The sequence below is a fragment of the Stegostoma tigrinum genome, chromosome 14 (assembly GCF_030684315.1).
Source record: "Stegostoma tigrinum isolate sSteTig4 chromosome 14, sSteTig4.hap1, whole genome shotgun sequence".
Classification (NCBI taxonomy): Eukaryota; Metazoa; Chordata; class Chondrichthyes; order Orectolobiformes; family Stegostomatidae; genus Stegostoma; species Stegostoma tigrinum.
The window spans coordinates 9,156,865-9,182,188 of NC_081367.1; the positions used below are offsets into that span (position 1 = coordinate 9,156,865).

Here is a 25,324-nt window from a genome sequence, read left to right on the forward strand (position 1 = left end):
CAGGAGATTCCTGCACAACCTGCCTCCCTCTCCTACCATACCTGGAGGTCACCCATCTACCTGACTGTATCTCTGGTTTATCTCCCTTCCTACAGCTGCCATCCGTCATTGCGCCCCCCCACCCCCCAGCTGCTGTAAATTCCTCATTGCCTATGACTGTCGCTGCAACTGACCGTTGCAATCCGATAGGATTCGTGGCCAAACATGCTTCCTGCAGACATAATCGTCAGTAACATGGAAACTCTCCCTAACCTCCCAGATCCAACAGGAAGAGCACATCACTCAACTAAAGGCCATCTTTGCACCTTAACAATCTACAGAACCAGAGAATAGCACAGTTGTACTGCTCTAAAAACACTGCTACAGGCTAACTTAGTACCTATGTCTTATATTTTGAAAGTTTAATCAATAGACAGATCTCAGTAAAAACATATAATCAAAAAGAACCCACTCTCCTCACTATTGTTCATTTACAAAAAAAAACTAGCCACGTACTTGCTCCCTTGCTGTGTTCTCCCCACACAGGTTTCTCCGAGGTCAGCTGTGAATTTGGTGATTTGTTTATTTTTCTCAGATGTCCAGAGGTACTTGAAATCAAACAGCAGAAGCAATAACTGTGAAGGTTCACTGCTGGGTCAGACCGCAGTGTTGGTTTCTTTCTCCATTGATTCACTTCCCACCTGTGGTCACTGCCTTTGTCTCCCTTCCTGCTTTATTAAAGTGTTGTTGTTTTGATCTTTTTTGTCCCCAAAGTTCCAAAACAGTGCAACAGCTTATAAGCAGAATTTGAGGAAATCAGCTCCAACACTTAAAATACCTCAGAAAAAGGAGCAGCTGTTAGAGCCACAAACTTTTTCTGCCCTTCGGTTTGCAATGACTCTCAACCTCTTGGCAGAAAGCGTTGCCGGGATTGGTCTGGAGTCTCCAGGAACTGAAGATCAGTCTCCAGCACACTGCTGTGTCTAACCCTGGAAAAAAAGTCACACGGACATTGTGAAGGAGTGCATTGTTTTATTTTTGTCTCCTCCTTTGAACATTTCTCTTTACCAGATGTAAAAACTATTGAAAATGGGCGACTGACATTTCATCATCATCCAACTGGGTAAAGAATCTTTTTCATTTCCAATTTGCTTTGAAAGTCATTAAACCACAAGGATGGATGTGTTGGCCTACTAATGGGCCAAGTCATGTGACAAAACCTCAAGGGATACATTTATGGTCACAGTTGGAAACCTTATTGACAGCAAATGATGTATAGTTGTAAAAGAGGAAATGCAGCAACTAATCAGGGCACAGCAGAATCCCACAGATGGCAGTGTGATGATATGCTGTAACCCTGTTCCAGTGGTATTCATTGAACGGCACAAGCTTTGACTTCAAAAGTCTTATGCAATCTTTTACTTCTGTCTGAATTGGCAATGGGTGTATTAGTTTAACATCACATTCCAAAGAGAATGCCTCTGACAGTGCAGCATTTCCTTCATAACTGGACTGGAGAGCAGCCTAGATTATGGGCCCAAGACTTTTGTTTGGAATTTGTACTCACTCTTGGAATCTTTCCTAATATTTGCCCTTCAACCTATTATCACAAAGACAGATTAATGAGTCCTTTACCTGTTGCTGTTTGTTGGACCTTGCTTTGTGCAAATTAGCTGTCCTGTTTTCCTTTATTATGACGTCACTCATCAAGTAATAGGAGCTGGAGTAGGTCACAAAATCCAATGATCCTGCTCCAAAGTTCAATAAGATCATGGCTGAATTTTCACATCACTTTCACCTTCTTGTCCTCTCCAATTTTGATAGATTTTTAAGAACTAAGGGAAACAATGTTAATCTTGACTAATTTCAATGGCTGAGCATCCATGAGCTTTTGGGCAGAGAATTCCAAAGATTTACAGTCCTCTTAGGGAAGAAATTTCCCCTTATCTCAGTCTTAAATGACACACTCCATATCCTAGGACTAAGGTCCCTAACTCTTGACTCTCGACAGGAAAATCTGTCTGTCAGCATTGGCCCTGTCAAACCCTCCGATAATGATATATCTTTTAATGTGTTCAATATGTTTTAATATCTCATTCTTCTAAATTCCAGAGAACATAGGCACAATTTATTCAATCTCTCCTCATTGGAACTTTCTTCCACATCTATCATCCAAGGAGTCAATTTAACAAACCTCCATTGCACCCTTTCTAAAACAAGTATATTTTGGGGCTCTTGTGGTGCCCCTACTTTTGGGCTTAGGGCCTTGGTTCAAGCCCCACCTATTCCACTGGTGTATCATAATATATAATCTGAAGCTAACACAGAAGATATCCGGAGGAATTCAGTAGCTTTGGTGGCATCTTTGGAGCGAGAAATAAAGTTAACACTTCAATTCCAATGTGATTTTTCTTTAGAAGGGAACTTGAAATGCTAACTCTGTTTCTGTCTCCACAGATGCTGCCAAAACTGGTGAGTTTCTCCAACATTTTGTGTGTGTTAGAGTTAAAGGATAGAGCTGGGAGATGACAATTAAATGGTAGTGTGAGACAGAATTGGGAGACACAGCTGGTTTTGTGTGTGTGTGTGTGTGTGTGTGAGAGAGAGAGAGAGAGAGAAAGAGAGAGAGAGATAGTCCAGTGGTAGTGTCTCAACTTCCAGACCAGGAGGCCTGGATTCAAGTCTCACCTGCTCTTGAGGTATGTTTAGAAAATATCTATCCTTTCCACAGGAAGGAGACCGAAACTGCAGAGAGTAGCCCAGGTGTGGTTTCGATAACACTCTGTCTAATTGCAACAAGATTTCCTAACTCTTATACCTGAACTCCTTTGTAGTTATGACCAATGCACCATCTGGCTTTATAATTGTTTGCTGTACTTGAATGTTCATGTTCTTAAATCCACCTGATTTGCCACATTTACTAATCTCTCATCTTTTAGAAAGTATTTCTGCTTTGCCATTCTTTCCTCCAAAGTGAATATGTGTTCACATTCCCACATTATCCTCTATCTGTTGTCATCTTGCCAAATTAAACAACAGATCTTTATCATTTTGCAACCCCTTTATATCCTTTTCACAGTGTGCCTTTCCCACCCAGCCCGACATGATTGATTAATCTGGATGATGTACTCTCATTTAAAAACATATTTTAGATTGTAACATGATGATGCGTAAAAACTGACTAGTGTTTACTAGGTCAATTTGTATACCCCTTCCTTAGATACAATACTATCCCTAATTTCTCATGACCAGGCCACATTTTCTAGTTCTTTTTTGGTACCAGACAGCCATGCACAATTGTTACAGCTCATTCATGTGCTCCTTAAATGTTCGCCATTGCCTATCCATCATCATCCCTGAAAGGAACATTCCCCATTTATCATAGCCGGCTTGTCTGTCATACCATTGTAGTTTCCTTTATTTAAATTCAGAACCCTAATCTCCAAATCAATTATGTCCCTTTCCATCTTATTAAAGAATTCTATTATTGTTATGGTCACTCTTCCCCAAGGAGCCTCATACAGTTAAATTTCCAATTATTCCTTTCTTATTACACAATACCCAGTCTAGGATAGCCTGTTCTTTAGCTGGTTCCTCCACATATTGATTCAGAAAACCAGCTCTAACACTCTAGGAATTCTTTCTCTGTAGCATTGTTACTGATTCAATTTGCCCATTCTATATGCAGATTAAAGTTGCTCATAATTACAACTCTATTTATTGTTTGCCTCTCTTATTTCTTATGTTAAGCTGCAGACTACAGTTTGGGGGTGGGGGTTCTATATACAACCCCTGTTATTGTTTTCTGCTTCTGGGCATTTCTAAGCTTTATCCATGCAAATTTCATTTCAACAGAGCTAATATCCTTCCTTGCTATAGAGTTAATGTCGTCCTTAATCAGCAATGCTACCCACGTCCTTTGCCTCTTTGTCTGCCTTTCGTAAAAACTTAATATCCCTGGATATTCAGTTCCCACCCCAGTCACCCTGCAGCCACTTCTCCATAATGCCAACTATATTGTGAATGGTCCACGTAATAAGACACAAGCCCTTAATATTTTTAATATTCTTAGTTCTGCTTGCATTGTTTTGCACTGGGGCCTTGTTTGACTCTTCCTGTTGAATTCTCTCCCCATCAATTTTCTTATTTCCCAGTCTGTCTTTTATTTTTGCTCTTTGTTTCTTTCCCTTCTGTTTCACTGTTTAGTTTCCCCTCCACCCTGCCATTCCAGATTGATTAGTTTACTTTACCAGATACACTTTCCTGTATCTGTTGCCCAACATTTGCAAAGAATGAAGGAGATTTGTGGAATGTCTGAAAGTACTTGCTGAAATGATGAGAGAACTGGCCAGCAGTGCTGCTTTGACTCACTACGATCCTGAAATAAAAGCTTTGTTTTAGAGTGTGATGCCTCACCGCAGGAGTTTAGGCATGGTGTTATCTCATAGAGTGGAAGACGGTGTGAGCAAACCTACGCTTCAATGAAGTCAGAGCAAAATCTTTCACAAGTTGTGAAATCAGGGATTTTAAATGGCATTACCTCATTGCGCAAATACAAGAAACCCAATTTTTAATTCTAATTCTAAATACTTTCACAGTACCATATTCATTTTGTTAATTGACCACCAAGAGTCTTTGATCACAGTTGGTTCAAAGGAGGGTTTTCTATTCCTAGCAGCAGCATGGCCTCAGAGATAGGTGTTGATTTTGAGTGCTCATCAACGTAATCTCATGAATCATCAGATCATGCAGAAATAGATGTTCTTTAAGATTTCCCATGAACACATCAGTGTCTTTACATTCACAAATGAAATTCTGGTGTGCAGCAGAGAAATCTTTGAGACTCATAAGGGTGTGAAGCTCAATGAATTGCTTAATTATGTCATGAATGTTTGGCCTAACGAGTGGGATAATGAGAACTTGCAGGAGTATTTCACACATCAAAATGAACAGAGTGTAGATCATGTCTATCCCCTGTGGGACTAAAACTAATGAGTGATTTCATCAAAAGCAAACAGGCACTGTCTGTATGAAATCAGTAGCAAGGAGCTATCTTTGGTATCCAATCTGGATAGAGATATTGAAAAGTTGGTGAAAAGTTATCAATTGTGTCTTAGAGTGAGTAGTAATCTAACAACGGAGGACCAATGCCTAATAATAAGCGGTAAGGTTAACCAGAATGGTGGTGAGCAGTAAGTTTGTGATTTCACCAGGTTAGCGAAAAAGAGAAACATAGGCTAGATGTTCTATTGTTCAGAGCTGCAAAATTTGAACTTAAGTCTCTGTTGCACATTGGCACCCCTGTGAACAGCCCTGATGTGCCACAAATGCTCACGTTCTTTATTTATTCACTCTTGCGGTGTGGACAGCACTGGCTTGCCAATATTTCACTTCCTGTCCCTTGAGAAGATGGTGGTGAGTTGCCTTCTTGATCTGCTGTAGTCCACTTGAAGTAGGTAGACCCACAAGCCCTTTAGAGAGGGATTTCCAGGATTTTGACCCAACGACGCTGAAGGAATGGTGATGTATATCCCAGTCAGGATGGTGAGTGGCCTGGAGGGGTGCATGCAGGGGGCTGGTGTTCTCACACATCTGCTGCCCTTGACCTTTGAGTTGGAAGTGGTCGTAGGTTTTGAAGGTGCTGTCTGAAGGTCTTTGGTGAATTTCTGAAGTGCATCTTGCAGACAGTGCACACTGCTCCTGCTGAGTATCACTGGTGGAGTGATTGGATGCTTTTGAACTTTAAACTCTTCAGAAATTTAAACTTGAAGTGTCTGATTGGTGCTCGCTAGGAGCCAGGTTGATTGTTTCAACATTGAGCTTAGGATCAGAGACTTGGGCCAGATTTGTAGAAGTTCCCTATTACATGTCCTGGAAATGTTTTCTCTTTAATTAAAAAATGTACTTTATTCATTAAGAAAATACTTGTATACATACATAGTCACAAATACAGTTTGGTTCTGTATGGTAGCCTATCAAGGAAACAAACAAACATTGAGTTTGACTCTATCCAAGCAAACCTCTTACTTCAACCAGACTATATTTACATGCATTTAAGGCGTTAGGAGGGTCTGATTACTGAACGGACCCCCATTAGCTTTAGCAGGAGACTCTCGCATAGTGGTCTTTCCCCATCCACCTTGCCAGCAGCTGCTCCAAGCTTTGGTCTGTTCCTCAGCATGTAGTCCCGGATCTTGAAATGTAACGCCAGTTAAAATCTTGTCTAACTCCAAGATTAGCCAGTGTGAATGAGTTGAAAACCACTGCGAATCTCTCCAGTCACCTCCGGACCAAATTATGACTGTGTCTCTCCTCCTACCAGACCACCCCCAACTCAACCACCCCCAACCCGATAAACACCTCAACCCAAATACCCTGATTAATACCATGTCCCAAAATCTGACAGAAGTATTGACCCCCGACTGACACTTCACCCTTATCCCCTGACCCAGTATTCCTTTTGAGACAATCAGAAAAAAACTTACATTTGTATAGATAATAAAATGTGAGGCTGGATGAACACAGCAGGCCAAGCAGCATCTCAGGAGCACAAAAGCTGACGTTTCGGGCCTAGACCCTTCATCAGAGGCTTCATCAGAGGCCCGAAACGTCAGCTTTTGTGCTCCTGAGATGCTGCTTGGCCTGCTGTGTTCATCCAGCCTCACATTTTATTATCTTGGAATCTCCAGCATCTGCAGTTCCCATTATCTCTGATTACATTTGTATAGCACCATTTCATGGTCTAGGACCTTCCAAATCATTGTCCAGCCGTAGTATGTGGTCATTCTTGTCATACTGAAGAGAAGAGTGTAAGCAAAGATAGAGATAAGGAGCAAAAAACCAGAAAAAGATAGGGGAGTGGATGAAGGGAAAGGATGATTTAGAGAAGATTCTCCTGTTTGGAAATAAACTGTAACCATGACAAACAAAGAATAAAAGTGTAATATCTGCATAATATTTTTGAGTATGAGAAATCACAACTCAAAAATGATATTGTTACATTCTTGTAAATGGGAAAAGCAGAGGCAGAGAAGAAATAAGAGTGCACATGAGCAACAACAGCCCAGTTGTCGATATTTTTAATCAACTTGTTCTGATATCTCTTGACGCACCTTTCAGGCAGATGGGTTTGAATCGTGGGTCTAGCCCGGCAAGCCCTAATAGCCCAGTTGTAAAATGAAGACTGTTTGCTCATGTCCACCACTGAACGATGCGTCTGCAAGGACAGTCCACTGTTCTTGGGCTTACAGTGCCCACTTGTGGCTGTGATGGTATTTCATCCTATGTAGTTTTGGCTGTCATCCGATTTAAGGACCAACTCCACCTGATTGTCAGGCTTATATACTTGAAAGGAAGAAGTAAGTTTGAGGTTGTTAATTGGAACTTAACACAATGTGGTTGCCTGTTGGGTTTGAAGAAATACAAGCTAAACTTCATGAGGAAAGGAAGAAGACAGGGAGTTTCTTTAACCAAATGTTGACCTTCCATAATTGTGTCAGTGAGTAGCGTACTCTTACCTTAGAGTGGGACAGTTAAGGCATTAGGGTCCAAAACAGAGGGACTTCAACATATAAACCTTGGCTCACCCACGAGTGCAGTGCTAACTGCGTGCTACAGTGTTGCATGTGGTGGATTTCAGATGAGCTATTAAACTGTCTACCCTATAGCGTGGATTTGAGTCATTCCATGGCTATTACAATGAAGCGCATGTGATATGCCTCAGTCTTATCCTTCAGCCAACATGACTGAAATAATTTAGATGGTCATTATTGCACTACTGTTTGTGGGAGCTTGCTGTACACAAATTGGCTATATTACCACAACTGCTACACTTCAAAGAAACTCCATTGCTTGTAAAATGCTGAACTGAGATTATGAAAGGTACTATAAACATGCAGGTTCCTTCTTGTGCTAAATCTGACTGATTTGTGAAGTAAGTTGCTGGAGATGGTAGATAAAAAGAGACGAAGAGATTATCAAACATTGCTCCACAGAGAGGGGATGAATTGAAGATGGGAAATAGATGAGTTTTTTGAATCAGTTTCCAAACAGGATCACATTTGCTGATTGTTAAGGCAATTACCTGTTCCTAAACATTCTCATGGTCCACTGTGAAATAACATTTCCTGGGAATGTGAAGAGCAACAAGTAGCTGGTGGAGATTGTCCTGGCTTATGGACAGAGAGCTTGCAGAGTTAAGTTAAAGCTTAACTGAGGTTATGCAGTTATGTCTGTCCCACTGTATGAAACCAATATCTCACTAGGCTACAGTGAATTCTAGAATTACTTAACAATGGAAGATGATCTTCATGACCTCTGAGTTGGTTGAGTGCTGTCATTCTCTCAACGCTCAATGTATCACTGACTCAACAGTACAGAGGGCAACCAATTAGTCTCAGCACGCTGCTCTTTCCTATAGTCCTATAGTATGAGGAAAATTTTCCTCAGTTGGAATTCCGGGTATCAGGGGCCTTCAATTCACAAACTCCTGTATGCTCACAGTCTTGAATAGGGCTCATACCTGTTGTACAGGACAGTCAGCTTGAAAGAGTCAACTTGATGGGGTGACTAGCCAAGGCCTTTTTACTAGGGTAGAGGAGTCCAAAACGAGAGGGCATAGGTTTAAAGTGAGAGGGGAAGATTTAAAAGGGACCTAAGGGGCAACATTTTCACCCGGAGGGTGGCATGTGCATGGAATGAGCTGCCAGAGGAAGTGGTGGAGGCTGGTACAATTACAACATTTAAAAGGCATTCAGATGGGTACATGAATAGGAAGGGTTTAGAGGGATATGTGCCAAATGCTGGCAAATAGGTCTTGATCAGTTCAGGATATCTGGGTGATGTGGAAGAGTTGGACTGAAGAGCCTGTTTCCGTGCTGTATGATTCTGTGACTCTAATGGAAGCTTTGTAATAGTCTGCCCATGAGGGACTGCTTCTAGGAGGAACCAGTCAGTCTGTTAGTCTGAAGATAGACTCCATATTCTGTAATCGTATAGCTCAGTTGAGCTACTATCTCATAGAAAATATATCGTGGCACTTACATTGTAATGTAGTTTACAAGTCATATTCTACAATAACATGCTATCCTATTTCTTGTTACTCAAGAACGTACCTCTTCTGCCAGCATTCCATGTGATCATCCTTCCGTAGTTAGTATTAGCAAGCCTTGACTTTGACTTTCTCTATGCTTGAATCTTATGTAGTTTATGCTGGGGAGTTCTTAGATACATGGGGAAAGACAGCTTACAATGACCCTCATCAGAGGTTCACAAATACTGAGTCTCACAGCATGGAATAACAATTGGGAACAAGAGCCTAAACAGGAGTTGCTGGGAAAAACTCAGCTGGTCTGGCAGTATCTGCGAAGAGAAAAATCAGAGTTAACATTTCGCTTCCGGTGACTCATCCTCAGACCAAAAGCAGTGGGTCAGTGTTCGCTGACTCTGCATAGATATCAAGGGTATGAAACAGTTGCAAACTTGGGGAAAGCCAAAACTGCTGCTCTGAATAGCTTCCTTGTACATTTTCATTTTACTGTAGAATGGCAAGGTGGGGAACAAAGGCAGTGATGAGTTGGGAGCTTTTGGGACCAGAACCCTTCCAGATGTAAAGTGACATTTATTGTACTTGCTCCTCCCCCGTTCCAGTGAGTTTGAGAGAAATCACAAGAAGACTTGGGTGGCAATCTCGGAATGCTCTGGCATGACTGAAACATCTTGTGATGTCACGATGGACATATCATCAGATGTGGATTATGATCTGAAGGTACGGGCCCAACTTGGAAACATCACTTCCAAATGGGCAAACCTCAGCAAACTCTTCAATCGTAAAGAGAGTAAGTATCTCACGCAGTGAAGTCTGATTGTTCTGTTTCAACAGCAACACGAGGAACATAGATAAGCAAATTTGGGCAGCTTCTGTTTTTGTATAGGCACATCCAATAACACGCAGCATCAATGCCAACTATGTCCAGTCCAATGCCAGTATTTACCCTTGGTATTTTGAGGCCTGGAAATTAATTTGAAGGGCCAACATACTGTAACCTAGCAATATCGATGACATTGCTTAGAGGAGAAAAGTAAAACAGAATGGTCTTCCATTCCATATTACCATGGGGCATTACTGGCCAAATGAGCAGGGACGCATCGCCTCAGTTTAATGACTTGGATCTCATAGGGCAACAACAAATGCAAAGTACCATGGATGCTGGAAATCTGAAATGAAAACAAAGTGTTGGCAAAAATCTGGTCTGGTACCATCTGTCCACTGTGAAACAGATATTAGCGAAAATTTGTAGCTCGGGTTGTGGATGCTGTTGTTCGTTATCTCACTGAGCCGGTTGTTCTGTGGTTTGCAGACGTTTCGTTACCTTTCTAGGCAACATCATCAGTGTCAGCTCGAATCGAAGCGTTGGTGTTCTGCTTCCTTTTGGATTCATATGATCCTCTGGTTTGATGGTCTTGTTGCTCTTGGTTCTGTAGTTTTAGCAGCGATCTATCTAAAGGGGTCTCTTTCTATGTGTTTGTTAATGGAGTCCCGTGTTGAGAACCAGGCTTCCAGAAATTCCCTGGCACGTCGGGTGTTTGCTTGTCCGCGTACGGCCATTTTGTCCCAGTTAAACTGATGGCCGTCATTGCCTGTGTGCATTGAGACAAATGAATATTGGCCGTGCCTTTTTATAGCCACTTGGTGTTCGTATATCCTGGTTGTCACTTTCCTCCCTGTTTGTCCAATACAATGTTGATTGAACTTGCTGCATGGTATTCTGTATATCACATTGGTCTTGTTTACTGACGGTATGAGGTCTTTGGTCTTTGATTACATTTGGTGCAGTGTTGCTGTAGGCTTGTGTGCAGTCATGATCTTATCCAGTCTTCGGAGTCTGGTGGTCATTTCTGATATATTTTTGACATAGAGTAGCATTGCTAGGTCCTCCTGTTGTACTGTGTCCTCTGACTGTCATTTATTTTGTAGGCATCTGTGGACAAAACTTCTTGGGTGTCCATTGTGGGTGAAAACTTTATGTAGGTGCTCCTCTTCCATTCTCCGGAATTTTGGAATGTTGCACTGTGATGCAGATCCGTTTGCATTTGGTGGGGTAGTTGCTGTGGAAGTTAAGGATTTGGCCCATGTGCGAGGCCTTCCTGTATATTTGTGTCCAGAGTTTGCTGTTAGTCAGTCTCTCTGCCATTGCATCGAAGAACGGGACTGGTTTGTTGTTTTTCCTCCGCTGTAGGGAAATTCATATTTGATAAGATGTTGTTGCCAAAGATTGAAGACTTTGGACAAACAGGGAGGAAACTGACGACCCGGATACATGAACGCCAGCTGGCAGTAAAAAGACGCAGCCAATATTTGCTTACTTTGATATGCACAGAAAATGAGGGCCATCAGTTCAACTGGGTCAAAGTGACCATCTGGACAAGCGAACACCAGACATGGAAGGGAATTCCTGGAAGTCTGGTTCCCAACACAGGACATTAACAAACATATAGAAATAGACCCCTTATACAGACCACTGTAAAAGCAACAGAACTGGATGCGACAAGACCATCATGTCAGAAGATCATATAAATCTGGAATGAAGCAGAATACCATAGCTTCCATTAGAGGGTGCACTGATGATCACAGAATCCCTACAGTGTGGAAACTGGCCCTTTGGCTCAGCAAGTCCACACTGACCCTCAGTGCATCCCATCCAGCCCCATCCTCCTATAACCTGGGGCGGCATGGTGGCTCAGTGAGTAGCACCGCAGCCTCATAGCGCCAGAGAGCTGGGTTCGATCCCAGCCTCGTGCAACTGTCTGTGTGGAGTTTGCATATTGTCCCCGTGTCTGCATGAGTGTCCTCCCACAGTGCAAAAGATGTGCAGGCTAGGTGGCTCAGCCATGCTAAGCTGCCCGTAGTGTTCAGGGGTGTGTGAGTTATGGGGGTTGATTCTGGATGGGATGCTTCAAGGGACTTGTTGGGCCGAAGGGCCTGTTTCCACACTGTGGGGAATCTATTCTAATCTAATCCCACCTAATCTACGCATCCCTGGACACTACAGGCAATTTAGCATGGCCAATCCATCTCACCTGCGCATCTTTGTACTGTGGGAGGAAACTGGAGCACCCAGAGGAAACCCACGCAGACACGGGGAGAATGTGCAAACTCCACACAGATAGTTGCCCGAGATGGAATTGAACCTGGGTCCCTGGCGCTGTGAGGCTGCAGTGCTAACCACTGAGCCACCGTGCCGCTCCAGAGCCTCCATCCCCTGACTGGGAAACAAACCTGGGCTGAGGCGGTGAGAGCACCGAATCCTAACCACTAGACTACCAGGGAAGGTAAAGAAAACGCACTTAGAGCCTTCCCGGCGGAGAATTGAACCCCGGTTTCCTGCGTGACAGGTGGGGATACCAGCCAAATGCTATCGAGGATAGCAGTCAAATGACGTTGCCTGGAAGGCTAATGAAACGTCTGCGCACCACTGAACAACCAACTCAGCGAGCTCGCTGACAACTACAGTGAAACAGAGTCAGTACCTTAAGTCTGAAGAAGATCTCACTGTACTCAAAAAGCGACCAGAAGTTCTGAGTTTCAGATAATACAGCACACCTTCAGGCCTGCTTTGCAGCGGCACTGTATATATATCCTTAATCCTTCAATATGGACCTCGACTGATAACTTTCTGACTTAATGTGAGGAGAGATTAAGCACAAGTAAAAACCCATGCCTCCCACCTCATCATTAGAAAGTGAACAAGTGCATTTATTCCACAACCTATCAAGTTACCTATTAAACCAAAGCGCCCAAATTTCTCTTCGCACAAAATCAAATTTATGGACACCTTGATGCTATTTACGGACCTACATGTTTCTGTCAATGCATGCTATCCATTCATTATCCTTTATCGGAAACAGAATAACCACTAATATAGCAGCCATCTTTGGTAAAAATTGTTAAGGAGTTATTTTGATGGTTAGGCCTGTTGAGGTTAAATTTTATCTTTGGGTACCCCAGCAAGAATCAGTGTCTGGTGAACTGTCACCCAGAAGCAGGCTGTGTCTGCCCACTCAGCAATTTTAAATGAAGAATGAAACAACACATTTGGATTTCTCAAAATGTCAGGTTTCTTAATCAAGAAATAGCAAGTAATTTAACATTGGCAACAAAAACGAAGTTGCTGGAAAAGCTCAGCAGGTCTGGCAGCAGCTGTGGAAGAGAAAACAGAGTAAACGTTTCGGGTCTGGTGACCCTTGCTCAGAACTGGTTTGGTTTTTATTTAGTAATTTAACATTGTTATATTGTTAGCTGTGTTTGTTGTTTTGGTTACTTGGCTGCTGTTCAATTGGCAACCCCCGCCACCTCCGAGTCACAAGATTCCTGATTCAAAATCCATAACAGGGCTAGGAACAACAATCTAGACTGATACTCCGGTGCAGTACGGAGGAGCGATGCACTGTCAGAGGTGTCGTCCTTTCGATGAGACATTAAACTGAAGCTCTAGCTCCCTGCTTGAGTCGCTAACATTAATCCCCTGGCACTGTCTTAAAGAAGAACAAAGGAGATGACTCATGTGTCTTGGGTAATACTTACCCCTCAATAAACATCACACAAACCAGATTTTCTGGTCATTTTCACATTCTTGTTTAGCAGAGCTATTTGTATCCATAATTGTTCCTGTGTTTCTTGCAACAGTGTTGGCACTTTTAAAAAAAGTACATTACTGGTTACCCAGGTAAAGTGTTTTGAGACATTCAGTAGTTGCGAAGAGTGCTTACATAAATGTACGTCTTCCCTTTTGCAGCCAATCTCACAACACCGAGCCTGACAGTCAAAGGGAGCGGTGGGTTGCGAGCCATTAATGTTAGTGATGTAAAGAAGAACATCAATGCTCGTATTTATTACTGGGAAAAAGCTGCGGACCAGCAGGTAAGTAGCTTGCTGGGATCAGATACCGTGTGAAATATGGGAAAGGACCTCATGGGAGTTAGAATATAGAGCACAGCGTCAATTCTTCTGCCTGCACCCTTGAGTTGGAGATCTTTCTTACTGTAATCTGAACGTATGAGTGGGTAAGGAACCAGTGAGAGCAATGGGGCAACTTGGAATAGCGAACAATGGGATTGAATGTTTTTCCATATGGAATGCAACTAAAGAAACAGAGGAATAAAGGAAAAGGCAATGGGGTAAATTAAAGAGAAATCAGAAACGAGTGGATTAACAGAAAGGTAAAAAATAGACTGAAGGGAAAATTCAAACAGTAAAGACTTTAAATGATTTAGTTTTAAAAATATCTACCAACAATTTAGTGCCCTAGCCCTTAATTGCTGCCATCTCAACTCCTACCAAAATAACCACCCTTGTCACTCTAAACCCTCTCTGACCCTTTCAACTTCCTTTTCCCTTGAATGTACTGTTACATCCCAGATCGGCTCCAATTTTACCTGGAACTCTAGAGTTTTCATCCCTTTAATTAGACTTCTGCTCTGTCCTAAGTATCAACGACTGCTCTGAAAATCACAAATGTCTTCACTGAGACAGAACGAGACCTTCCTTCCTTGTCCCCCTCAACCTGCCTGCAGTCTCTGACACAGTAAATGAAACTATGATCCTTCATCATCACTGTGCTGTGGTCCAGCTGGCTGGGTCTGCTCTCACTTGGTTCACCACATTTCTATTGAATTATAACCAGAAGGCCACCTGCAATGGTTTCACTTCTCATTCTCTCAGTATTCACTTTGGCGTACTCTAAGGATCAATTCTCGATCCCACATCCCTATTTCATATTTGCGTGTAGGCATCCAGGCAACATCGTCTGAAAACTCAACATCAGTTTCTTTGTGTGGTCCACCTCACCGTCCCTTTACTGTCTCTAAATTGTCACACTGTTTCCCCGAAACCCAATGTTAGATGAGCAGAAATTTCCAACAATTAAGTATTTGGAAGGTCAAAACCATTGTCTTCAGTTTCTGCCACCAATGCCAATCCCTAGCACTGACTCCAACCCTCTCGCCTTGCTAAGGCTGGTTCAGATGGTTTACATGTTTGGTCTGTCATATCTCATCTCAAGAAGTGCCTCCAAAAACAGCATCATCAAGCTGCCCTGTTTCTATCTCTGTGATATCTGTCTCCCCACCTCAGCTCATCTTCACTCATGTCTTTGTGACTTCTTGACATGAATATTGTAATGCAGTCCTGGCTATTTTCTCCCACTTGACACTCTCTAAACCTGAGGTCTGAAACATTTTACCATCCATGTGCTAACTTATATCCAGTTCTTTTCACCCATCACCCCTATGCATGTTGTCCTACATTAGTTCACAGTTAAGCAATATCTTGATTTTAATATATATGAGATTTGGGATTCTTTTAACCATTTGTGGGATGTGGGTGCGGCTGGCTAGCCAGCGTTTGTTGTGTATCCCTAGTTGCCCTTAAGAAGGTGGTGGTGAGCTACCTTCTTGAACTGCTGCAGGGAAATAATTCTGACCACTTGTACATCCCTAGTTTTAATCGCTTCACTATTGGTGACAGTGCCATCATCTGCTGAAGTCCTGAGGAACTCCCTCCCTACACCTGTCCATGTCTCTTTGCTCCTTTAAGAGGCTTCTTAAAACCTACCTCTTTGACCAAGCTTTTGGTCACTGGCCTAATACCTCTTCATGCGTCTCAGTGGTGTAGCACACATGTTAAACATTATGTTGATGGCATTATATAAATCAAAGTTGTTGTCATATGCAGGAATATAGTTCAACATTTTAAATTGCTCTTGCTTTGGCCCAAAGAGGCTGAGTAGCCTTACATTTACAATGATCACTTTGTTAAAGAGCATTTAACACTTCACCACCAGAGTGAAATTTCTGTTGTGAGTTTAATGATCAGCTAATACATAAAATCTACTCATATTTTACAATGTACTTAATGTTAGGCTTTTAATGTGCTGGCTGATTTGCACACTATTAATGGTGTACATCATAAACACCATTAATTCTCCAGCAGTATTTGGCACAATATACTATAGCTAACACTCCAAATTATGTGATCTTCGATAATTCTTTTTATTCCAGGCTCTGCTGATTCTGCTTGTATCAGGTAACCTCCTGAGTTCACTACTCATAAAAGTTCATACCCTTGCCTTTCACTAGTGCTCCTGGTTCTACTCTTCACATCCCTCTCTCCTAAACTACCAAAGCTCCTCAAGCAGTCCCTTTCCACTCTTCCTGACTCCTCCCCGTCACTGCTCTAAACTCCTCCCTTCACTTACTGACTCCACCCCTCATTTTTCCTGACTCCTCCTACCACTTACTGTCTCTTCCCCCATCACAGTTGCAGACTCCACCCCTCACTGTTCAAGACGCGACTCCTCCCCACCTCGCTGTTCCAGACTGGACTCCTCCTGCTGCTCACTGTTCGACTCGACTCCGCCCCCTCGCTGCCCCAGACTCGACTCCGCCCCCTCGCTGCCCCAGACTCGACTCCGCCCCCTCGCTGCCCCAGACTCGACTCTTCCACATCACTGTTCCCGACTCCTCGCCATAAGAGCCTTGACCTCATATTTTGTAATCAACCAAATCGGAAGTGATCCTGGCTCCATTCCACATAGCCCCAGCCTCAGCTGCGCTTCACCCATCTTTCACTGTCACTCTTGGCTCAGCCTGTTACCACCATCAAAGAACCTGGAGCTCACTTTGGAAAATGGCATTGGAGCATGGATCAACCATGATCAGATGAAATGGCAGAGTGGCTCCAGGACATTGGGAGAGAAACTAAATGAATATTTCACGTCAACATATTTTGTAGAGAAAGATATGGAGTCTAGAGAATGCGGGGAAATAAACTTCGATGTTTTAAAAACAATTTACTTTTCAGAAGAGGAAGGTCAGAAGGTCTGATCGAATGTATCCCAGGACAGTGAGGGATGTGAGGGAGGAAATTATGAGAGCCCTTGCAGAAATATTTACGTTGTGTAGAACTATAGGTGAGGTGCTTGATGACTGGAGGGTGGCTGATGTTGTACCTTTGTTTAAGAAAAGTTGTTAGGAGAAACCAGGGAACTGTAGACCTGAGTCTGACTTCACTAGTGGGTAAATTGTTGGAGGTGATATTTCGAAGATAGGATTTACGGACATTTTCAAAGGCAAATATTGATTAGGGATCGTGAACATGGTTTTGTGCAAAGAAGACCGTGTCTCTGAAACTTAGTTTTTTTGAGGAAGTTACCAAACACATTGATGATGGCAGAGCAGTAGACGTTGCTTATTTAGATTTTGGTAAAGCCTTTGTCAAGATTCCACGTGATGGACTAATTAGAAAAGTCAGATCACATAGGATTCAGGGTGAGTTTGCCAATTGGATACATAATTGGCTTAATAGTAGAAGACACAGTGTTGGTGGAGAGTTCCTATTTGAACTGGAGGCCTGTGATCGGCGGTGTTCCACAGAGTCTGTTCTGGGTCCTCTTTTGTCATTTATATAAATGATTTGCATGAGAACGTCAAAGGCATGATTCGTAAGTTTGCAGACGACTCTGAAATTGGTGGCATAGCCGACAATGAAGAAGTTTTTTGTAAGATTTCAAAGGGATCTTGATCAAATGAGTCAATGGCCAGAAAAATGGAAAATGGAGTCCAATCAAGATAAATGCGCAGTATTGCATTTTGGTACAACAAACAAGGGTTAGGGCTTATACAATAAATGGTAGGGTCTTGGGTAGTATTGTAGAACAGAGGGACCTAGGGCTTCGTTGAAGTTTATATCACATGTAGACAGAATTGTTTAAAAAGGCGTTTGACATACTCGCTTTCATGGCTCAGCCCTTTGTGCATAGGAGTTGTGATGTTGTGTGAGGTTGTACAGGACATTGGCGAGGCCTGTTTTCGTCACCCAGGTTGAAGGATATTATCAAGCTGGAGAGGAAATTTACCAGGATGTTGCTGAGTATGCAAGGTTTGAGTTGTAAAGAAAGGCTGGATAGGCTGGGACTTTTCTCACTGGAGCGTCGGAGGTTGAGAGGCGATCTGATAGAAGTTTATAAAATAATAAGAGGAACAGATAGAGTTAATGGTAGTTGTCTTTTCCCTAGGATGGGGAATTTCAAGACTAGGGGGCATATTTATAAGGCAAGAGGAGAAAGATTTAGTTAAGATATGAGAGCAACTTTTTTCACAGAGGGTGGTTCACATGTAGAATGAACTCCCTGAAGAAATAGTGGATGTTTAAAAGACATGTAGATAGATACATGAATAGGAAAAGTTTGGAGCAGGAGCAAGCAGGTGGGACTAGTTTAGTTTGGGATTATATTTGGCATGCATTCATAGAATCCCTACCGTGTGCAAACAGGGCATTTGACCCAACAAGCTCACACTGACTCTCTGAAGAGCATCCCATCCAGACTCAACCCTCTACCTATCCCTGTAACCCTGGCATTACTTGTGGTTGATCCAGTTATCTGGTTGGACCAAAGGGTCTATTTCTGTGCGTTAAGACTTATGACTCTATAACTGATTGAAGGGCTTGAATAATCCATGCCAGCCTCCATGCTGAGCTCTATGACTGTTACTCTTTTCACTGAAGAATGTGGTTTACCCACCCAATTCTGGTTCCTGTTTTCGATTTCAGATTATGAATACTTCCATAGACCAGAATCTTTACAGTATTGTCCTGCAGAAGGGAGTCCTGTATTGTTTTCAAGCTCAACTTTTCATTTCAGAATATAACAAGTTCAGCAACCATAGTGACCCAGTATGCGAGTCAGCCAATGATGGTGAGTTCATTTTCATTGACCAAGACATAGCCATAACAGCTTCCAATATTTTCTTGTGCTATGTCAAAATTATTTCTGGGCAAAATAAATGTGACATGGGGTTAATGCTGTGATCTAAAACTTTCTGCACAAGTCTGTTATGTGGCCCTCTAAAGTGCCTTTTGAAAATCCATGGGCAGCACATCAATGGCCTTTTCCTCAGTAGCCCTCTGTGTTACTTCATCAAAAATCATGCCAGCAGTTAATTAGACACAATTTTCCCTTATCAAATCTGTGATGACTCTGTGAATCAATCCATATTTCAACCAGTGACTATTAATTTTAATCTCAGTAATTGTTTTCGGAAGTTTTCTCGCCACTGAAGTTATTCCACAACAGTGTTTACTGTCTTCAAGGCACAAGTCAGGAATGTGATGGAATACTCCTCCTTTACATTGATGAGTGCAACTCCAAAAACACACAAGAAGCTCAATGGCATTTAGGACCAATCAGCCCTCACTTCCTCTGTTACTAAGGAAACATTAGGTACCATCTACACAGGGCACAACAGCAACTCATTAATGCTACTTTGGCAAGAACTTCCAAATCCAATTTTATTGTGAGAAGACTAAAGGCAGCAGATAGCTGGGAACACCACCAACACCCGCAAAGTTTCCTCCAAGCCACACACTATCATCCTGCCTTGGAACTATATTACTGTCCTTCACTGCTGCTGGGCCGACATGCTGGAACTTATTCCCAAGCAGGACAATGGGTATGCCTACTCTGAGCGCTGCAATAGTTCCGGAAGGACACTCACCATCATCTTCCCCAAGACAATTAGCATTGGACAATAAATGCTAACATAACCACAGGAACTCACATCCTGTGAATGAATTCAAGAAAAGACTAATCCCTGTTTTTGGTTGATATTTCAATTGAGTTTAGAACTCAGTATGCATAGAATTAGCTAGCCTGTCCCCGACCAAGGATGAAATCTGTAAACTTACATGTCAGGACAACTATGAGACAACCCAGCCTCTTGAGTTTGTTTGTTTAGACATTGGCTAACCTATGCCTTAGTTCCATTCATCCCCTTCATTACCCTTGATACCAAGCCTAAGGCTTTACTAATCTCTATTAATCTGATCTTGACTCTATAGTTCCAGATACCATATCCAAGGAGACCCTTATAACAGTGTCTACAGTGTTACTTCTTGGAGTCTTCATTCTGATAGTCTCCCTGTTTCTCACATGGAAGATCTTCTGTCAAACCCAATCTGCATGGCTTCCCAAAATCTCAACTCCCTACATTCCAGTAAGTGCCTATCACATGCATGTCCTTGTATATAGCTCCCATGCCCTGTTCTTTATAAATGCTCAATAAATTTCTCTGCAAACGATACCTTGGTTTGAGATTTGCTACTTGATGGGCTCATAGGATAAGGGTCAAATGTAATATAATGTCCCAAAGCAGTTGACAGATTATATACAGAAACAATGATACTGAGGTAAAGAAGGAAACAATAAGGCAAGTGGACTAAACATTGGTCAGAGACGATGGATTTTAAGGACCATGTTGAAGGTAGAGATAGAGCTGGAGAAGTAGAAGGGAAGAGGAAATTCCAGAGCTTCAAGTCCAGATTGGTTGCCTTGCCTGCAGCAATGATGGAGCAAAGAAAGTCAATGATGAACTGTAAGGCATAGTTGGAGAAAGACAAAAACCTTGGAGTGTCAGACAGGAGAAGTTTTACTGAAATTATATTGGCAATAACATGGTTATGGACGAATTTGGAAATAAGGATGAAAACTTTAAATACCCAGCTATAAAACAGCCCCACCATGAATAAGGGCACTATGAACAACCAAGCCCCAGAAGCACTAAGTTAGACAGGAAGTAAGATGGAAGCACAATTAGGACAATACAAATTTCATGTGCAAGTTAGTTCCACTTTGGCCCTTAACATTTGTGAGTGGGTACATTTTTTAGAGATAGATTCTTCTGCACAATATCATTTTGATGTGGATAACCTACAGAAAGAGGTAGAACTGCCAGGTCAACACTTGAAATCCTGTATCATTGACCTCGAAGATACATGATAGAGGTGAAGTGTAGTGCATAAAATGGATCTGGGCTCACAATATGCCGGTTTTCCAATGTTACACTGGGCCGCAGGCAGTATGAACTTCTCAGTAATTAAACTGTGAAATTTCAGGCCCTTGGTGGTTGGCATTGTGCGTTGCCTTTGCATTCAACAACTTAGTTACATTTTCGCGTGTCCAGTAGAACGTGAGGAAAACTATTTCATCCACTTCCGCCTTTCCAGGACAAAATACTTCATTGGAGTTAAACCTTGCCTCACGTCCACTGCACACACTGTACAGCCGATACTTGCCAATCTGTAACAAGTACAACTTTCCTTCCTGGGTGTTTCTGAAACAGAAGGCACCTCAATGTAGACGGATTGTCAGCCTAACTAAACAGCTCCCTACCTGGATGGTCAGTGAATACATCCTAGACAATTTTCCAACTAATATCCCCAATCAGGAATTATATTTCTGTCAGAATAGCTCTTAGGGCATAGGACACTGGAAATCTTCATGTTATGGAGATGCAGGTGTTGGAATTGGGTGCATAAAGACAGAAGTCACATGATAACAGGTTACAATCCAGGTTTATTTGAAATTACAAGCTTCCAGAGCGCCGCTGTTTCGTCGGGTGTACCTTGTGGGTATGGAGTCATTTAAGACAAGGAGTGGAAGTGTCAAGGGCATTGTAATGAAGTGCTTTCTTTGCTTTACATTTCTCTTACAGAACTTTGATAGCCATCGAGTAGACGTCATGAGTGAAGAGGACCACAGCCATGAGTATTGCCATGTCGTGCAGGTTCTGCTTCAGTCAGAGCCGTTACTCAGTCAATGTCAAGCACTGCCGCGGGAGGAGAGTCCACACTGCAAACAGATACAGACTGCTGGGCAATCAACTTCATGATATCAGGGAATGTTTCCCAATCGCATTGTTAAATAGAAAATGAGTGTTGGAGAGGATATTGGAGACTGATCCTGACAGCACTGGCAGCTTCTGAATTAGGAAGCAACAGGACAAGTATTTAAAGAATTTAATATGAAATGACAAATTCACAGCGACATGCTGCTCATGGAGTTGGATTGAAATTCAGTCGGACGCAAATTCTCATTCTTGACTTTCAAGTATTTCAGCGGGCACAAAGCGCTGAAATGTTTGATGGCCTGTATTGACCCAACACCCATTCACTTCCCACAATCCAAAAAAGCCTGGGATTCTGTCCCTTCCTTTGGCTGCATCCCTAAACTAAGTATTAGGTGATCCTAAATGATCAACTAATGCACTCATCTAGTCACAATATGGACAAAAGGGAGGGTATTCTTCAGCCCGTTGACTCCGCCAACATATCATGGGTAACTTCTAGGATTTTGAGATTGGAAGACATAGATTGTGCTGTTATTTACAGATTAGATTCCCTACAGTGAGGAAACAAGCCCTTCAGCCCAACAAGTCCACACCACCCCTTGAAGCATCCCACCCAGACCCATCCCCCTACAACCCACACACCCCTGAACACTACGGGCAATTTAGCATGGCCAATCCACCTAGCCTGCACGTGTTTAGACTGTGGAGGAAACCGGAGGACCCGGAGGAAACCCACGCAGACACGGGGAGAACGTGCAAACTCCACACAGACAGTCACCCGAGGCTGGAATTGAACCCGGGTCCCTGGCGCTGTGAGGCTGCAGTGCTAACCACTGAGCCACTGTGCTGCCCCGGTATCACGCGTGCTCCTCTGTCTCTCTTTCAAGCAGTACATCATTCTACACATAAAATCCTAATTTTGCAACTGTTGCCAAGCTCATTAACCGTAGTATAACAACTGAGCCTGATCTTTCTCTGTAGCAATTAGGAATTAATATCTATTGAACCACCCTGTCCCCTATACCTCCCAGATCCTGTCTAGACATTCTGTATCGAATGTGCTCTCTAACCAATAATCAACGCAGTCCTGGAGTTCACATCCATGATGCATTAGTCTGAATGGCTTGGTGTCAACTCATAGCATGTGATGCACTCAATCCCTGACTCATTGATGTACTATCTACAATCTCTAATTGATATTCAACTCCTCTCCAACCTGCTCGGGCATTCAATTAGGTTTTGGTTGATCTGCATTGTAACTGCAGCCAATTACTTTGGTTCCAAATCTGTTCTTTCTGATGAAGGGTCTAGGCCCGAAACGTCAGCTTTTGTGCTCCTAAGATGCTGCTTGGCCTGCTGTGTTCATCCAGCCCCACACTTTGTTACCTTTAGACTAACACACTTGCTTTGGTTTCTTAAGTAAACAGTAGCAGTATTGTGTATGTCAGTGTATTCAATGAGAGTTTATGGGGGATAGAGGTACACTGTTAATACAGAGCAGAGATCCCTCTTCCTCTGCCCTTGACATGACTTGGGGTCAGTGACAGTGACACTGAGGGTTCTGAATGAACAATTTTCCTGTCCCTTGACTCACAAAATTTTCAACATTCTTGAAAAAAATGATTTTTAATTTATAAATAAGAATAAACATTTGTTACATTTACTTAAATATTTTTCATTTTCCTCAATATCGCACGATCAAGGACTATGTTTTTGAAGTAGATTCACTATGAGTGTGTAATATGTCCTGTCCCCTTCAAGTCTTTGATCTAGGTCACACCTTTACGTTAGATTTGATCCAATGACCAAAGTCCATTAACTATGGGATGATATTATGATGATCTAGGGTAGGTGCTGGCCAGCTCCCTGTTGGTATCCAAATCAAATACAGTTCCAAAGTCCTGTTGTGGCTTTTCTGTTTGAGTGGGAACCTGGACAGTGAATGTTCACAGGCGAAGAACCTGCTACCTACCTCATTATGTCAGGAACCCCTTCCTCTCTACATTATCACTACCTCAAGGTTTCCGCAGTGTACATAATATTATTATTATTTACTTATTATGATGATGTTCTCCCTGTCCTACAGCCAGTGTAAAAGAAACAGAGTGAGGTTGTGAGGTCTTGTCTTACTTAATTCGAAACCTTGGTTCATTAACTCAGAGATTCTGCAGGTAGATGTTACAACCAGAAGTCTCTTAATATTGGATTGTTGTATGGAATAATAGTTCTGATTTTGCTCTTTTTATATGACTACTGTCACAATATAAGGTGAATTGAAGTTGGAAAAATAAACCTGCAGATCACTCTGAAGTTTCCAATAAAAGCAGTTTTCATTTGATCTAAAACATGTCCCTGGATATATTGTTGTAATGTATAAAACAAAAATATGTAGGTTATGCATTTGGTAGAAAGAAGCAGAGAGAATATTGGTACCATTTTCTGAAGAACAGTCGTATTTGATACAAATGATTGACACTGTCTCTCTCTCTGTCTGTCTGTACAGATGCTGTCAGACCCACTGAGTAGATTCAGCATTTTCTTAGAATTAGAATTAGATTTATTGTCACATTTACTCAAATGAGTATCGTGAGAAGTTTATAAGTTGCCACCTACAGTGCTATCAACACCGCACCGTTGTAGGTACAGAGTACCTATGTACAATCTTTAGTTACAGAATACAAGAATGAAGAAAAACAAAGTTACATTATAGCTATACACAGTATAACCATAGGTCAGAAAAACAAGAAGCAAAGTTAAAAAGACAAAATTCGCAGTCTCTCTCCAAGGTCTCTCTGCCAGCAGGCCAGCAGACCAGCCCAGGATGTCTCCACAAGGTCCAACCACTGGCTGCCGCCACACTCCCACACTGGGCTGCTGCCCCGCTCTGCTCCAGGCCAATGGTTGCTGGTGTCCCTGCCCAGCCCACTAGTTATTGGCTTACCCGCTCCAGGCCGCTGGTCACTGGCATCCCCACTCCAGGCTGGGAGTCAGAGGCTGGGGCTGGGTGTCTGAGGCCCAGAGACCGAAAAGACAGAAGAAGAGAAAATAAAAACACGGGCAGTAAGGAGGGAGGTTTAAAAAAAACAGGCAAAACAGATAAGCTCTGGCTGGAACCATCTACTCCACCACCATCTTGGAGTTGATCTTGAACTTCCTGTTTTATTACGTTAATAAAAAATAATTAATAAATATTAACAACACCGTTCTGAAGAGAGTCCAGGGACAGAGAGGCCATCGGGTACAAGCACATATTGAATGAAGAGTTAACAAACATCATGATCACACCAGGTGTGTCGGCACAGTGGCCCATTATCTGCGAATTTGTATAACTGTTTAAACATCCTTCTAATTTTTTTTAATGTTCCATTTTAAAAATAACCAGCAAAGATTTAATCTTAAACATAATACAAGTTAGTTGATTTACACAACTGCTGCCGCAAGTTACAAAGTAAAATGTATTGCAGTTATTAGTTAAGGTCCAAATGTGAAGATTAAAAGTTGTTACAGATAAAAGATGCGTACAAAAGCGCGAGTGAGATCAGCCAATCTTTGCTGTAGATTTGTTACGTACTTAAAAATTCACTGTCAAAGTGAAAGATTTTTGAACTTTTAAGTCAGCATCGAGCTTCTGCAGTTGGATTGGGAAGAATATCCTCTAATGGAG

The 25,324-nt window shown here is 42.3% G+C and overlaps 1 protein-coding gene across 2 annotated transcripts in view; it reads left to right on the forward strand.

Annotated features, from left to right (window-relative positions):
• Window positions 1-23,849, forward strand: part of crfb16 (cytokine receptor family member B16) — a 50,602-nt gene extending 26,753 nt beyond the window's left edge. For both annotated transcript variants that reach the window (XM_048542861.2, XM_048542862.2), the window contains exons 3-7: window positions 9,628-9,815; window positions 13,773-13,897; window positions 18,587-18,731; window positions 19,874-20,028; window positions 21,526-23,849. In XM_048542861.2, the coding sequence (XP_048398818.1) occupies window positions 9,628-9,815; window positions 13,773-13,897; window positions 18,587-18,731; window positions 19,874-20,028; window positions 21,526-21,702 (790 nt within the window). In that variant the 3' untranslated portion in view covers window positions 21,703-23,849. The remainder of the gene's footprint in view (window positions 1-9,627; window positions 9,816-13,772; window positions 13,898-18,586; window positions 18,732-19,873; window positions 20,029-21,525) is intronic.
• The last annotated feature ends 1,475 nt before the right edge of the window (window positions 23,850-25,324 follow it).